Below are 17,954 nucleotides of genomic sequence, written 5' to 3'. Positions count from 1 at the left end.
GACAATAAGCAGTGGAAAAATAAGTACTGAGAGGCAGCTTTATGTGCAGTCACAAAATCTGCGGGAATGAGTAAAATCCCACGCCGAAACTCAAGGCCTGTAACACCAATAATATTCATCCAGAGCAAATTAAATGATTGAGTGAGAGGAGGCGGGTTTGTGTGTCGACTCGCTGTCGCAGAGATGAGAAAGCGATAATGCGCACCTATCATGTGTCTATTCTGCAGAAATTAACTATCCCATTAATACAATGTGAAGCTTTAAATGCCCTAGTTTAGGCAGAGATTTGATATGTGTTGCTATTAATTCAGCTGAACAGCTGCACATTTTATGCCTGATTTGATCACTCAAAACAATAACCATTTTCTCCCATCCAGATGTAAACACAGAGAATCCAGATGAGAAGTCCATCATCACTTATGTAGTATCCTACTATCATTACTTCTCCAAAATGAAGGCACTTATTGTAGAAGGGAAGAGAATAGGAAAGGTAAGAGGTTTTTGTGAACTTTTGTTTTTACCTCATTTCAATTAGCTGTTTTATTGGATACATGCACACATTTTGCTCTTAAAACGTTTTACATTTTGTAGGTGCTGGACAATGCTATAGAAGCTGAGAAGATAATTCGGCGCTACGAGGCTTTAGCGTCCGACCTGTTAGAGTGGATTGAGAGAACCATAAGCATCATTAGCAATCAGAAGTTTGCAAACTCGCTATCGGGTGTTCAGCAACAGCTTCAAGCCTTTACCACCTACTGCACCATTGAGAAGCCTATCAAGTAAGAGAGAATAATTGAAACAGAGGTCTGAGTGTTGGCAGACGATCCATGACTGCCAGGAAAATACTCAAACTATGACTGTAAATCATCTGGTTCTTTCAGCCTTTTCCTACGCTACCATTTAAGGGTACTAGTTACTGTATTGTTGGTCGAAGGTGTGCCTACCCTCGTGAAAAAGAAGTGTGCTTAATTGCATTGAATTTGCATTTGTAGTGTACTTTAAATCTTAAAAGTATATATTTTTTAGGCAGAATTATTAGGCACGTTGATTTTCTGATCATATTGTTTTCCAGGCACATTTTACCAATTCCAAACCACATTAATCTTAATAACTACAATTAATTTTGTATTTAATAATTTATAAGTGATATATAATTGTTTATGAAGGCTGAAAATGAGGTTCAGGTGTGCATAATCATTAGCCACGTTTTCCTTTACAGATAAAACAAGCCAAAAAAGAGATTTAACTCAGACTTAAAAGTCAAAAATTATTAAATCCCCATGAGAAGAATGCAATACTAATTCAATACTAGAAAATGCATTTAAGAATTTTTGACTTTTAAGTCTGAGTTAAATAATTTTTTTGGCTTGTTTTATCTGTAAAGGAAAACGTGCCTAATAATTATGCACACCTGAATATTAGGCGGTTTTAATTTTCAGCCTTCATAAACAATTATATATCACTTTTAATACAATTAATACAAAATTAATTGTAGTTATTACGATTAATGTGGTTTGGAATAGGTAAAATGTGCCTGGAAAAAAACATATGATCAGAAAATCAACATGCCCAATAATTCTGCATACACTGTAATTCTTTTAAAGTACTCTTCTGAAATAAAGTATGCTAATGTAGACTTCTTTTTCACAAGGGTACTGCTGGTTATTGGCAGTTAACCATAGTTATTGAATGTCTGACCACACATAGTCTGTATTACTGTAAAAAAAATTTGCCACTGTCGAGAAAGTGTTTGCATATTCATATCATCAACCAACAAAGTCACCAAGTCTTGTTGAAAATGAAAGATTTCTGGTCGCAGATTGACAGTCTGAACTCCCTTTTAAAATCAGCCTTTTACATTTGAACACAAAGTATCATAACGTCCTTCAACGGATGTGCTAATGTGTATTGGATGACTTTACTCTGTGCGTCATCATGTTTCTAATGCTCTGAGTTAATTACATTAGTCCCTTTGGCATAAAGACCTGTTCATACTGTTGCATTCATCAAATATGGCAATCAGGGAATATGCTGAAACTTGAGAGAGATGCAACTTTCACTAATGCAGCTTGTTTAACACCCACTGAACCAAGGTGCCGTACATTATAGTCACATGATATGTGGAAAGTATCTGTGCAGTTTTTAATAGAAACGCACAGTGAGTCTTAGGAAAGGGATTTGTACGACAGATGTAGTGCAGTTTGTGTGGTTATTTATGGTGTGGGTTGTTGTTTTTCCAGATTCCAGGAGAAAGGGAACCTGGAGGTGCTGCTTTTCACCATCCAAAGTAAGCTCAGAGCTAACAATCAGAAGCCATATGTGCCTCATGACGGGAAACTTATCTCAGACATCAATAAGGTATGTATTGCTTAGTTACAATGATTTTCAGCTGGTTACAATATTTATATTGTGTACAACTAAAACTAGCTGATTAGCTTTCGGAAAAAAAGCTTATTTTTTGCTGCTTAAAGGCACAATATGTAAGATTTTGCGATTAAAATAAAAACAATGTTATATATTTTGCTGACTTGTGTACTTGCATTACCCCAAATGTTTCCAACAATTTTTAAATCCAGAGAAATTTTAAGCAATGACGTCATATCCTGGATTTCTGGTTTTACTTGCATTGAAACCAAAGACACTTTATTGCAGTATGCGTTTTATTAGACAGGTAAACAACTGTTTTAATCTCATGTTTTCTTAATTTACCGCGAGTAACGTGTTTGTACCATGCCTCAGAGACAACACTATTTTGTCTAGTGGTTAACATAGCAGAATCAGAACTAGCTTTATTTGTAGTAACAGTAATAGAGCATTTTCTCCACCATACAGTATATTTTAAAATTAATTACATGCCATTTAGCAACATACGTCATCCAGCTATTATTAATATGATAGTAAAAGTAAAACAGCGCTGCGTTACCCCACAATTTGAATTTGTCAGATGAAGTGAATAAAATAATGTGAATTTAAGTGATCAAACTTAACTGTGTCAAACTTCAAGTTCAGGGAAGAAGGAGGCGAATGTTAAACATAACTTTAATTGTATCTTTAATTATGAAATATGCATAAACAACAAAGCCAAAGGAGCGGCAGGGGACGACTGCTGAATATAAACATAATAAAAACAGCAAGTTAAAATGTCCCAGGCTCTCGGACCCGCACTAATTCATACCACAGTAACGTTAATAAAGCTTTAACTAGTCCCATCGGATAGCTTTCCATCGGCTGTGCAGGCTCCCATGATTCCACGCTCATTTACGGCGTCATCAAACTTCTCCTTTGTTACTGTTTTGTAAAAGCGAACCTGTAGCTCCAAAACTTACATACTGTGCCTTAAATATTTTTCTGGAAACTGTGATACATTTTTTTTTTCTCCAATGAATAGAAATTTAAAAAAGAACAGCATTTATTTGAAATCGAAATCTTTTGTAACGTAATAAATGCCTTTTTCTTCCCTTTAAATCTTGCTGAATTAAAGTATTACTTTCTTTTGTTTTACTGTATTTTAATCAAATAAATGCAGCCTTGGTGAGCATAAAAGACTTCTTCCAAAAACATCTTAATTATTTGATTTTTATTTTACTGCTAGTGTATAATATTATCATTTTTTGTTAATATTATTAATGTAACTTATTGTTATATTATTGTTAGATAATTCTGAATGATTGAATGAATGAATTCAAATTATTATATGGTTATTGACATTGTCCCACAGAATAATCCTTATATTTTGTTTGTCTCATGAAAGGCGTGGGAGAGACTGGAGAAGGCGGAGCACGACAGGGGCGTGGCTCTCAGAAAAGAGCTGATTCGTCAGGAAAAGCTAGAACTTCTTGCTCAACGGTTCGATCATAAGACCACCATGAGGCAGGCTTGGCTGAATGAAAACCAGCGTCTCGTCTCACAGGTGTGGAGAACGGGAAAAATAAATGTTGTGTACTGTATAAGATACAATCTTGACTTAATCAGAGCTGCGGTTTTCTCAGGATAACTTTGGCTATGACCTGCCAGCGGTAGAAGCTGCCATGAAGAAACACGAGGCGATCGAAGCAGACATCTTGTCATACGAGGAGCGCATCAGTGTCGTGGTGGAGCTGGCGACGGAGATGGAGTCTGAGGGATACTATGACATCCGTCGCATCTCGGCACGCAAAGAAAACATCCTCGGCCAGTGGATCCTTCTGAAGGAGCTGGTGGTGGGACGTAAATCCCGTCTGGAGAAGAACCTCGCCCTGCAGAAGACCTTCCAAGAGATGGTCTACATGATCGATTGGATGGAGGAGATGCAAGTGGGTTGAGTGCATGCATTTTATTTGATCTGTGATTAACCCCCCATAAAAATAATAAATAAAAAAAAACTTAGTGCTGGGCAACGATTAGTCAACGATTAATCGCGATTAATCGCATCCGAAATAAAAGTTTGTGTTTACATAATATATGTGAATGAACTGTGTATAATTATTTTGTATAAATAAATACACACATATGCATGTATATATTTAAGAAAAATGTGTTATTTATATATAAAATATTTATATATAATATAAATTGTATATAAATATATATACAGTATATACATGCAAATATTTCTTAAATATATACGTACATGCATGTGTATTTATATATATATACAAAATAATAATTATTTTGTTTATATAAATACACACATACGCATGTACATATTTAAGAAAAATTTGTTATTTATATATAAAATATTTGTATATAAATATAGTTTATACATGCAAGTGTTTCTTAAATATATACGTACATGCATGTGTGTGTATATATACAAAATAATTATACAGTTCACATCAAGACAGTAAAATCTACTTCTATTTTTAAGCCACTGTCCTGTATTAAAACAAACGGCTGTTGTGAAGGTGACACAATCAAACACTTGTCTTGACCAAAGTGCTGTGTTCTCACTCCAGATTAAGCTGCTGTCTAAGGACTACGGTAAACATCTCCTTGAGGTGGAGGACATGCTCCAGAAACAAAGTTTACAGGAGGCTGACATCTCTATACAGGCAGACAGAGTTCAAACCCTCAACACTGCAGCTCTCAAATTCACTACTGTTGAAGGTGAGTCGCATGATGAATATAGATCCAGAGGCTCTGTCTGGGGTCAAGATGTGATGGAAGTTTGTGAAATAAAGGTTATTGGATCTGAGATGTCCAGAGACCTCTGCAGGGTAGAGTGTGTAAGATAGGAAGGAATCAGGAAGAAAATGCTCCACAAGAGGGCTGCTGGTTTGCTCTCTATTGCATTACACTACTTGTGATTCAGCGCTCAACTATAAGGATTTTCGCAATGTACTTTCTTATTCGCTCAAATTAACACAATGTTATGTTTTCTTTATTTGATCAAAATACAGTAAAGGTGTGAAATATTATTACAATTTGAAATAACTGTTTTCTATTTTAATATATTTGAAAATGTAATTTATTCCTGTGATGCAAAGCTGAATTTTCAGCTTTTTTACTCCAGTCTTGAGTGTCACATGATCCCTCAGAAATCATTCTAATATGCTGAAACATTTCTTATTATTATCAGTGTTGAAAACAGTTGTGCTGCTTAATATTTTAGTGGAAACCGTGATACAATGTTTTACAGGATTATTTGATGAATAGAAAGTTCGAAAGAACAGCATTGATTTGAAATAAAAGTATTTTGTAACATTATAAACGTCTTTAAAAGTATTATACAGCTGGAAATGATGCCGCTATAATGTAAATCTATAAATTCATAAAAACTCACAGCATATGATGCAGAACATGCCGATTGATTCGTAGTTTTCAACACTTTCTTACTGGTGCTTACAGAAAGTAATTTCCTCAAATTAGACAAAACCTCATCGATGTTAGCCAGCTAAATAACATCATCTTGGTATCAAATGAGCATTTTGAATTCATACAGTGAAATGCTCCCTTTCTTCTCGCTCAGGTTACCAGCCGTGTGACCCTCAGGTCATCTGTAACCGCGTGAACCACGTCAACACCTGCCTAGAAGAATTAAAGCAGCTGGCTGCGAAGCGGCGCTTGGAGCTGGAGGATTCACGCGAGCTGTGGGCCTTTTTCCAGGAGGTGGAGGAATCGGAGGCTTGGATCCGGGAGAAAACATCCATCTTGGCCACGCAGAGCTGCGGAAAAGACCTGAGCAGCGTCCTGCGACTTCTGCAGAAGCACAAAACTTTAGCTGGAGAGCTGTTGGCGCGGCGTGCGCTACTTCAGCAGACCATGATGAAGGGCAAGGAGATCCTCACCCAGAAGAGCTTCGGCACCGCAGGGATACAAGAGAGACTAATGGAGGCCAAGGCCGAGTGGAAGAGACTGGAGGACCAGGCCACTCAGAGGCTGTGTAACCTACAAGAGGCACTGGACTTTTTTCAGTTTAGCACAGAGACGGATGATCTACTAGCTTGGCTACAGGACACTTACCGGCTCGTTTCTAGCGAGGACTTCGGACACGATGAGTACTCTACGCAGTCTCTTCTTAAAAAGCACAGGGGTGTCCGAGAGAGTATTGACAAACACCGTGTGCAAGTGGTGGGGCTTCGGAAACACATGGTTGCGCTGCCGTTGTATTATCGGGAGCTGGATGAAGTGCGAGCGCGGATGTCAGAGACGGAGCAGCTCTACACAGAGGTGGCGGAGGTTGCCGTGTTGCGTCAGCAGTGGCTCCACGACGCGCTGGCTGTGTATCGCATGTTCAGTGAGGTGAACGCCTGTGAGGTGTGGATCGATGAGAAAGAGCAGTGGCTGAACAACATGGAGGTTCCCGAGAGACTGGAGGACGTGGAGGTGATCGCACACAGGTAGGAGCAGGTGTTGCTTGTATTTATGAAGGTTACTGCATTAGATAACAAACTTCTCTGAGCCATTGTTGCTAATGTTTCTTGACACTTTCAAAGTGAAATGTCCAGTGAGTGTCACTAAAAGTGCGTTCAGTTCTGAAATGTGTATCTGGCAACGTTTTATGACGTCAGTTGTCGTACATAACTCAGCAGTTCAGAAAATAAATGAGTGGCGCTAAAAGATGAATGCTCTACCGCGTTTGAAAATACGCGCCCCAAATTTTTTAGCTGATAATGCTAACATAAGCAAATGTGAAATAAAAACACATTTGCTAAATGCAACATGCAATGTTATCAGGCTTCTTCATCACGCTCTTTTATCATGACTGTACCAGGTGAGCTAACATGCAAGTTTACTACGCTGGAAAAGCCATACTATGCTGGATATGTGATGCAAACATCAACATGTATTAGTTTACTAATCATGCACTATGGCAAAAGTGTTCTGTGGTCATAGCATAGTAGAACCTTGTGTAAATAAGTCTTTATTAATCAATAATCTATATTTGTAAAGTAAATTCTCTGTATTTCAGGTTTGAGAGCTTGGACCAGGAGATGAACAGCCTGATGGGAAGGATACTAGATGTTAATCAGATCGTCCAGCAGCTTTTAGACAGCGGTCACCCCAGCTCCACTGAAGTCAGGGGCTGTCAAGATCATTTAAACAGCAGGTAACTCCACATCATATGTACAGTTTGTGTGTCTGATAACATTAGGCTCTGTATTTTAATGGCAAATAGAGTAGAGCAAAACAGGAAGTAAAATATTCGTATATTTTCTCCATAGAGATTTTTAAACATTGCGCAGAAACTTTTCAAGGCAGACTTAATCAATGGTATATGTTTCTGTTGACCTGTTAGTTAGTGTAATTTCAATGATCCTACTCGCATGAATCACTGAAAACTTCATTCATATACACTCACCGGCCAATTTATTTGGTCCACCTGTTCAACTGCTTGTTAAAGGGTTAGTTCACCCAAAAATGAAAATTCTGTTAGTAATTACTCACCCTCATGTTGTTCCAACCCCGTAAGACCTTCGTTCATCTTCGGAACACAAATTAAGATATTTTTGATGAAATCTGAGAGCTGGATCACTCCTCCACAGGCTTATGGACACAATGGGCCCTATTTTAACGATCTGAAACGCAAGTGTCAAAGCGCAAAGCGCAAGTAACTTTGTGGGCGGGTCTTGGCGCTGTTGCTATTTTCCCGGCGGGATAAATGACTCTTGCGCCAGGCGCAAATCTAAAATGGGTTGGTCTGAAGTAGCTTCATTACTCATAGGTGTGGTTTGGGCGTAACGTGAAATAAACCAATCAGAGCGTCATCTCACATTCCCTTTAAGAGCAGGCGCGCTTGTTCTAAAGCGGATTCCTATTGTAACGGCGGATTCGCCAGGCGCGCGCCAGGAGCGGTTCACAGCCGAGGAGAGCAACGCTCTCGTCAGGGACGTTGGGGATGGAGAAACACTGTCACGAACACACACGGGAATCAGGAAGATCCAATAGCAGTATGTTTATTTAAATGTAATCCAAAATCGTAGTCATCAGGCAGGGGTCAAAATCCAAATAAACAGTCCATAAACAAGACACACAAACAAGAACAGGCAAGCAAGAGACTACAGAAGTGACGTGACATTTAACAAGGACTCCGTAACAAACACTGAAACAGACAGGGTATAAATACACACAGAACTAACAATCATGATGGGGAACAGCTGGGCACAATTAATAGTGATGAGTGCAGACAAGGAATTGTGGGGAATGCAGTTCAATATGTGGATGACACCGTGGGGAAGAGGACCTCTAGTGGAGACCAGGAATACACAAACCAGACACTGTGACATAACCCCCACTCTACGGAGCGGCTACCAGACGCTCCAAGACAAAAAAAACAAAACAAGAGTCCAGGCGGGAGGTGGACCGGTGGAGGATCAGGGGGAGGGATGGGGGGCCAGGTCCATGGAGGGAAACGGGAACAGGGAGTGACAGTTCATCTGGCGGCCAGGGCGACGACGACAGTTCATCTGGCGGCCAGGGCGAAGACGACAGTTCATCTGGCGGCCAGGGCGAAGACGACAGTTCATCTGGCGGCCAGGGCGAAGACGACAGTTCATCTGGCGGCCAGGGCGAAGACGACAGTTCATCTGGCGGCCAGGGCGAAGACGACAGTTCATCTGGCGGCCAGGGCGAAGACGACCGTCCATCGGGCGGCCAGGACAGAGCAGACAGTCCATCGGGCGGCCAGGGCGGAGACTTTCCCTCGGGCGGCCAGGGCGGAGACTCTCCCTCGGGCGGCCAGGGCACAGGAACAGACCCCACCGGCTCAGGCACTGGAACAGACCCCACCGGCTCAGGCACTGGAACAGACCCCACCGGCTCAGGCACTGGAACAGACCCCACCGGCTCAGGCACTGGAACAGACCCCACCGGCTCAGGCACTGGAACAGACCCCACCGGCTCAGGCACTGGAACAGACCCCACCGGCTCAGGCACTGGAACAGACCCCACCGGCTCAGGCACTGGAACAGACCCCACCGGCTCAGGCACTGGAACAGACCCCACCGGCTCAGGCACTGGAACAGACACCACCGGCTCAGGCACTGGAACAGACACCACCGGCTCAGGCACTGGAACAGACACCACCGGCTCAGGAACAGATACAGACACCGGCTCAGGAACAGATACAGACACCGGCTCAGGAACAGACACCACCGGCTCAGACACCACCGGCTCAGGAACAGATACAGACACCGGCTCAGGAACAGATACAGACACCGGCTCAGGAACAGATACAGACACCGGCTCAGGAACAGATACAGACACCGGCTCAGGAACAGATACAGACACCGGCTCAGGAACAGATACAGACACCGGCTCAGGAACAGATACAGACACCGGCTCAGGAACAGACACCACCGGCTCAGACACCACCGGTTCAGACACCACCGGTTCAGACACCACCGGTTCAGACACCACCGGCTCAGGAACTGGAACTGGCACCACCGACTCAGGAACAGGAACTGGCACCACCGGAACTGGCACCACCGGAACTGGCACTACCGGAACTGGCACTGGAACTGGCACCACCGGAACTGGCACTGGAACTGGCACCACCGACTCAGGAACTGGAACTGGCACCACCGACTCTGGAACTGGCACCACCGGAACTGGCACTACCGGAACTGGCACTACCGGAACTGGCACTACCGGAACTGGCACTACCGGAACTGGCACCACCGGAACTGGCACTGGAACTGGCACCACCGGCTCAGGGACTGGAACTGGCACCACCGGCTCAGGCACTGGAACTGGCACCACCGGCTCAGGCACTGGAACTGGCACCACCGGCTCAGGCACTGGAACTGGCACCACTGGAACTGGCACCACCGGCTCAGGCACTGGAATTACTGGAACTGGCACCACCGGCTCGGGCACTGGAACTGGCACCCCCGGCTCGGGCACTGGAACTGGCACCACCGGCTCGGGCACTGGAACTGGCACCACCGGCCTGGGCACTGGGACTGGCACCACCGGCTCAGGCACTGGAACTGGCACCACAGGCTCAGGTTCAGGAACAGACACAGACACAAACACAGACACAGACACAGACACAGACACAGGCTCAGGAACAGACACAGACACAGATACAGACACAAACACAGACACAGACACAGACACAGACACAGGCTCAGGAACAGACACAGACACAGACACAGGCTCAGGAACAGACACAGGCTCCGGCTCAGGAACAGACACAGGCTCCGGCTCAGGAACAGACACTGGCTCCGGCTCAGGAACAGACACTGGCTCCGGCTCAGGAACAGACACTGGCTCCGGCTCAGGAACAGACACTGGCTCCGGCTCAGGAACAGACACTGGCTCCGGCTCAGGAACAGACACTGGCTCCGGCTCAGGAACAGACACTGGCTCCGGCTCAGGAACAGACACTGGCTCCGGCTCAGGAACAGACACTGGCTCCGGCTCAGGAACTGACACCACCGGCTCAGGAACAGACACTACCGGCTCAGGCTCAGGAACAGACACCACCGGCTCAGGAACAGACGCCACCGGCTCAGGCTCAGAAACAGACGCTACCGGCTCAGGCTCAGGAACAGACACAGGCTCGACGGCGGCCATCTTGTCAGGGGACACAGGCTCGGCAGGCGTGACGTGAACAGGCTCGGCGGCGGCCTTCTTGTCCGAAGACACAGGCTCGGCAGGCGTGACGTGAACAGGCTCGTCGGCGGCCATCTTGTCCGAAGACACAGGCTCGGCAGGCGTGACGTGAACAGGCTCGGCGGCGGCCATCTTGTCCGAAGACATAGGCTCGTGAACAGTCTCTGGCTGGGCAGACGTGACGTGAGCTGTCTCTGGCTGGGCAGACGTGATGTGAACAGTCTCTGGCTGGGCCGACGTGATCTGAACAGGTTCGGCTGCGGCCATCTTGTCAGGGGACACGGGCTCTGCGGCGGCCATCTTGTCCGGAGACACAGGCTCGGCAGACGTGACGTGAACAGTCTCTGGATCGACAAACGTGTGTTTCTTCCCCCTTCTCCGTCCGTGACGGCGAGATGGTGGCTCAGATCTGCCTCTCACCTGCTCAGGATCGAAGGGGGGCCATGGTGAAGAGTGGTGTTGGACTTCCACTCGCCCACCTCCTCTGCGACCTCCCCGGGTCCCACGAAAGATGACTAGGCGGGTTCCTTCAAACATATCTCTCCTCTCCCGCTCGGGGGCTGGGGAGGAGAAGTTGGAACACATACCGCTGGATCTAGGTGTGACGGAGTCCTTCTGTCACGAACACACACGGGAATCAGGAAGATCCAATAGCAGTATGTTTATTTAAATGTAATCCAAAATCGTAGTCATCAGGCAGGGGTCAAAATCCAAATAAACAGTCCATAAACAAGACACACAAACAAGAACAGGCAAGCAAGAGACTACAGAAGTGACGTGACATTTAACAAGGACTCCGTAACAAACACTGAAACAGACAGGGTATAAATACACACAGAACTAACAATCATGATGGGGAACAGCTGGGCACAATTAATAGTGATGAGTGCAGACAAGGAATTGTGGGGAATGCAGTTCAATATGTGGATGACACCGTGGGGAAGAGGACCTCTAGTGGAGACCAGGAATACACAAACCAGACACTGTGACAAACACACCCAAATTAACTTCGGTTCAAAAGGCGTATGATAATTGGGGTAAATGTGTAAGCTAGATGTATGCTTTTATAATAAATTGTCTATCTATCTATCTATCTATCTATCTATCTATCTATCTATCTATCTGTCTGTCTGTCTGTCTGTCTGTCTGTCTGTCTGTCTGTCTATCTATCTATCTATCTATCTATCTATCTATCTATTGTAATAATGTATGATTTGCAAAAATGAAAACTGCTGCTTCTGTGTAGATGAGAGAATCAAAGTGTATGCGCGTTGTGCACACGCTACATTGATTATGGCCAAGCATGCGCCCTTAAAATAGCATATGAATAACATGCGCAACGCGCCACTGACTTTAAACATTTTTTTCCTGGTTAGTGGCGGAATTGTTTTCTAAACCTGCAAAATAGCATGAAGGAACGTTTGCGCTGAACCGCCCAGGGAGCGCAAGTTAATTCCCTAGTTTAGCGACGTGCTTCTGTGGAGGGAAAAGCGCTTTGCATGGGTGCAAAATACTGTAGGAATGATACATGCGTCGGTGTACAAAGTCAATTGCGCTGGGTGCAAGATAGGGCCCTATAACTTGCTGGCCCAGAAAATGTATTAAAGACATTGTTAATATAGTCCAAGTGACTCCAGTGGCTCAATCTTAAGTTTATAAAGCGACGAGAATACTTTTTGTGCGCAAAAACAAACAAGACTTTCAGACTGTCAGTCCAAATCCAATTTTGTGCATATCCGATTGAAATCTGATCAGAATTAGCTAATGTGAACAGCAAAAAATCACTTGAAATGCGTTTTAAGCTACATCCATATGTGGTTTGAAATCCTATTCAAATCGCATTTCTGGAAATCCGTTTCAGTCTGACTGCTCTGATCATTTATGTGACATTTATGTAAACGTCAGACGTTGTTATAGGAAACATGCTGAAAGTCACTGCCGAAACAATGCTGTGTTGTTGCAAAGTGCCGGACGAGCAGAAAATTACAATTATATTTATATTATATTATATAGCTACACATTTCCATGTTGTAAAATTTAAATAAGACAACATCTCTATTGCAAACCCATCCATGTTGCGGTTGTTGTTGTTTTCGGCATATGCCTACCAACGCAACGTCATTGCCATAGAAATCAATGCAGATATTCTCGAATAGAAAGAGCTGCATGGACACACAAATCGTATCTGAACAGTTGCGATACACAGTGTGGACATCAATAATTTTAGATCAGATTCCAATAAGATACACAAATACTTTGATTTGGACTGACAGTGTGAATGTAGCCTAAGTGACTTGGAACTTGGCACGGTTGTTGGGGCCAGACGTGCTGGTCTGAGTATTTCAGAAACTGCTGATCAACTGGGATTTTCACGCACAACCATCTCTAGGGTTTACAGAGAATGGTCTGAAAAAGAGGAAATATCAAGTGAGCCGCAGTTCTGTGGGTGAAAATGCCTTGTTGATGCCAGAGGTCAGAGGAGAATCAATGGCCAGACTGGTTTGAGCTGAATAAGCACTAGTTACACAAGAACCTTGAAGCAGACGGACTACAGCAGCAGAAGACACACACCGGTGCCACTCAATCCAGTAGAGCTCCTTCAGGATGTGCTGGAACGGGAGATTCACATCATGGATGTGCAGCCGACAACATCTGCAGCAACTTCGTGATCCTATCATGTCAATACAGACCAGAATCTCTGAGGAACGTTCCCAGCACCTCGTTGAATCTCTGCCATGAAGAATTAAGACAGTTCTGCATCTGCATATATATTTTTATATATATTTTTTGCTTCAAAAAAAGTTTGAAATGTGGTCTTGGAGCTCGTTGTTTTGGTTCATTGCTTAAAATTCTTTACATTTTAAAATATCATTGCATTTTCTATGGAGAAATGAATGGAAAAAAATACATCCATAACCAAGGCTGCTAAAAAGTGAGTGGACACTCAAACCAAAAATGCACTATCCATCCACCCATCCATCCATAATTAATTATTAAACATCATAATTGTCTGTTCAAATATCTCTGGCTAATTATTATTTTCTTTTACTAGTCTTTCCTTATCTTGATATGCATTTGCTTTCATTTGATCCTATTTGTTTTTCATTTGAAAACCGTTTCATCCAGAAAACCCTGCACGCTTGTGATACTGCTGTTGTTCGTCACTTTTAACACACAGCTCTACATGGGCGTCTTTAGAAAATGGGCTGCTGCTTTCACAAGCTTTCACTGAAACTGGCAAGCTGTGACGTATGTGTGAAAAACTCCAGTGATCCGTTTTAGACCGTCCTTGGCATAAATAGCTTTTCTCAGCGTGCTGGCATCTGCTGTGGCTGCCACACACAGGGCGCGCCTGACCCGGATCAAAACACAGCACTGTGGGCCGTATACCCAAACACATACGATTGTGTTCTTCAATATATAATGCCACTGTGTATTTAAAAGAAGGTTTTGTTCTGTGTTTGATTTGTGATATTGTGTCTCAGACCTTGAGCTGTGGCCCACCGGTGCGCCCTTGGACCGCTTTTTGTGTGTATGTGTGGGTGGGTCCTTGATGCATGTGTGTGTGTGTGTGTGTGTGTGTGTGTGTGTGTGTGTGTGTGTGTGTGTTATCCATGAACTGAGAACTGATTCAGACTGAGTCATGTTTTCTGGAAACGAGTTATTTTTATTATCTATCATTCAAGCCATACTCTAGATTGTGGAATAAAATAGTATGATATAGATGAACTTAATGGGATGTTGGGACAAATTTTATCTGCAAAGTTATTCTGAATTAATGCATTCCCTGGTGAAAAACAAGTACAGTTTAGCATACTTTTAAAACAATTACTTATTACAAAATAATACACTTTAAAAGAATATAATTAAGTGTGAAATGAATATGTTTTATTTGCATGTTACTGACAATTGAATTAAATGTATTACAGTTTAAATTCATATTTAATGCAGTTGAACATTTTTAATGTCTATATAGTTGGCATTTTTTATTTCATTTTTAGTTTTAGTTATTCAGTCACACTTTAGGGTCAAATTCTCACTATTAACTAATTATTAAATACAACTTTTTCTTCAATAAACTCATAATTACTGCTTATTAATAATTAGTAAGGTAGTTGTTAAGTTTAGGTATTGGGTGGGATTAAGGGATGTAGAATATGGTCATGCAGAATAAGGCATTAATATCTGCTTTATAAGTAGTAATAAACAGCCAATATCCTAGTAATATGCAGGCTAATAAGCAACTAGTTAATAGTGAGACTTGGACCTAAACTAAAGTGTTAACAGTTATTTTAGTACATAAACTTAAACTAAATGAAAAGGTAAATCCTTTGGCAACAAGCTGAAATAAAATATGTATATATATATATATATATATATATATATACATATTTTATTTTTATTTTTATATATATATATATATATATATATATAATTATTATAAGTATTATCAGTTTATTTATTTATTTTTCAGTTAACATTTATTTTATTTCAAGTAATTAAAATTGGAAAGTTTTATGGTTTTGTTTTTAGTGAACTATAATAACCCTGCAGTAAACAATGAGTCATCAATATTTTGGGGCCATTTTCCCAGAAGAGAAGAGCACTTATGTATGAAAAAAGCTTTTGTTTTCAACGTTTACTAGGAGTGTACTAGCATATTGATGACCTGAAATAGATCAGAGATCAGTGTTTAAAGAGTCAAACCAACAACAGGCTCAATTGTCTTCTTTTTGCGCATCACAGGTGGAACCGCATCGTCGAGCTGGTCGAGCAGAAGAAAGATCACTTGGACTCGATCCTGCGCATCCAGAACTACTTACTGGAATGTACGGAAATCAAGTCCCAGATTCAGGACAAACGGAAAGCCATAGATGCCACGCAGTATGTGGGCAGCGACCTGGGCAGCGTCCTGGCCCTGCAGAGGCGGCTCTCCACCATGGAGGGAGCTCTGGCCGTTCTCGAGCCTAAGCTCCTTCACCTTCAGGAGGACGCGGAGGAGCTCGCCACGTCACATCCCGACAAGGCCGTGGAAATCCTGGTTCCCTTCGAGGGCATCAGCGTGGAGTGGGAGGAACTAAAGCGCACATTGCAAGGCTGTGAGGACTCTTTAACCGTCGCTGGTCGATTGCAACAGTTCATCCAAGACTTGGATTCTTTTCTCACCTGGCTGGTTCAGACTCAGACATCTGCTGCTTCTGATGAGCTTCCCAATGTTCTAGAGGACGCGGAGCGGCTGATAAACCAGCACGCCGCGCTGAAGGAGGAGATCGGAAGGTATGAAGAGGATTACGAGCGCCTCCAGTCTGTGAATGAGCTCTTGGAGTCCGAGGAAGCGCCGCTGCCTCATGGAGCTCTGCAGCAGTGGCTCCACAAGCTGGACGTGGGCTGGAATAAACTTCTGGAGATGTGGGAGAGCAGGAGGGAGGTGCTGGTGCAAGCTCACATCTTCCATCTCTTCCTGAGGGATGTCAAGCAGGCGGAGGCTTTCCTCAATAACCAGGTGAAGCCCCTCACACCTCTTTACATCAGTTGCAGTTTTCCCTAAAATGGTATTTTTTAGAGTTGGCTCTTTCATAGCTGAGAAATCTGAATGGATCAAGGTCTCATTTATGCTTCATAACAATTTTTGGGAAACCATGATATATATATTTTTTTTACAGGATTCTTTGATAGTTGAAAAGAGCATTTATTTGAAATAGAAATCTTTTGTAACAGTATAAAGGTCTTTACTTTCACTCTTGATCAAATTAATGTGTACTTGCTGAATAAATGTATTCATTTCTTTTCTTTTTTTAGATCATAATTACCTCTTTTGAATTGTACTGTATCACGGTTTCTACAAAATGATTAAGTGGCAAAAACATGGATGATAATAGTTGAGCAGCAAATCAGCATATTAGAGTGATTTCTGAAGGATCATGTGACACTGAAGACTGGAGTAATGATGCTGAAAAAATCATATTTGATCACAGGAAAAAAAATACATTAAATTAGAAAATGGTTATTTTAATTTGTAATAAGATACATTTCTCAGTATTACTGTTTCTCTGTTTTTGACCAAATAAATGCAGCCTTGGTGAGCAGAAGAGACTTCTTTCAAAAACATGAAAAAATCTGAATTATTCCAAACTTTTAAACAAATTGCTAGAAAAGTGACGGGACAGATGAGAGTTTAGATTTATATAAATACAGTTTTGATACAGGGTTTAATTCCCAGATTTGTCTCAAATGTTTCTCATAAAATTTAAAATACATTTTTTATCATTTCATTTATTAAAATAATGGTTCAGATTTGAAAGAATCTAATTAGAAATTTTTAGGATCTTATTGAAGATACTTACTTTTAACTACAGAATTTGGTATCTTGGCAAATCTGAGCACCGTTTGCGAATGCGATCACAGTTTGAATTCTGCCGTGTGTGCTTAGCGTAAACCAGTTCACCCTCGGACATGAGGAAAAACTGAGGGAAAAGTCAAATGCAAATAAGGAAAGATGTGAAATGCATAATAAGTGCAAAATTGGAAATAAAATCATTGAAAAAGTCTGCATTTGCTCTCGTTTAGAAACAATTGATATATTAAAGGACTTCATGTATGACGTAAGCTGACAATTAGGAGACTAGAATTGATCTGACTGATTTTTTTGGGGTCACATTTGTAAATGTCAGGAGCATCAGGGCAATTTAAGGTCATTGCTCAGTTCTTATTCTGAGACATTTGCTGCTTTTATGTTAGGTCATCACTTCATAAAAATATCTTAAATGCAGTTTAAATGTCAGAGGACATGTATTTCCTCACCCTGTCTGGGTGTATGTTAGAAGCTGTGTCTGTTCTGGTTTTGGCTTTCTGTTGCCTGCGGGCGCAGAATAAGAGCCCTCTGAATCCACACTTTAATACATGTCATCGAGCATGAA

The 17,954-nt window shown here is 42.2% G+C and overlaps 1 protein-coding gene across 1 annotated transcript in view; it reads left to right on the top strand.

Moving 5' to 3' along the window:
- The window catches only part of sptbn4b (spectrin, beta, non-erythrocytic 4b), a gene marked incomplete at its 5' end in the record, with an annotated part of 73,252 nt that overhangs the window by 9,719 nt on the left and 45,579 nt on the right, over positions 1 to 17,954 (top strand). The window contains 9 exons of the mRNA XM_081371740.1: positions 378 to 490; positions 592 to 779; positions 2,241 to 2,358; positions 3,752 to 3,910; positions 3,990 to 4,292; positions 4,935 to 5,085; positions 5,948 to 6,818; positions 7,391 to 7,528; positions 15,784 to 16,540. Coding sequence (XP_081227866.1) covers positions 378 to 490; positions 592 to 779; positions 2,241 to 2,358; positions 3,752 to 3,910; positions 3,990 to 4,292; positions 4,935 to 5,085; positions 5,948 to 6,818; positions 7,391 to 7,528; positions 15,784 to 16,540 — 2,798 coding nt within the window. The remainder of the gene's footprint in view (positions 1 to 377; positions 491 to 591; positions 780 to 2,240; positions 2,359 to 3,751; positions 3,911 to 3,989; positions 4,293 to 4,934; positions 5,086 to 5,947; positions 6,819 to 7,390; positions 7,529 to 15,783; positions 16,541 to 17,954) is intronic.

The sequence above is a fragment of the Scardinius erythrophthalmus genome, assembly GCF_964197995.2.
Source record: "Scardinius erythrophthalmus genome assembly, chromosome: 8".
NCBI classification, from domain to species: domain Eukaryota; kingdom Metazoa; phylum Chordata; class Actinopteri; order Cypriniformes; family Leuciscidae; genus Scardinius; species Scardinius erythrophthalmus.
Note: the sequence above shows the minus strand (reverse complement) of the source record. Positions and strands in the feature narration are given on the sequence as shown.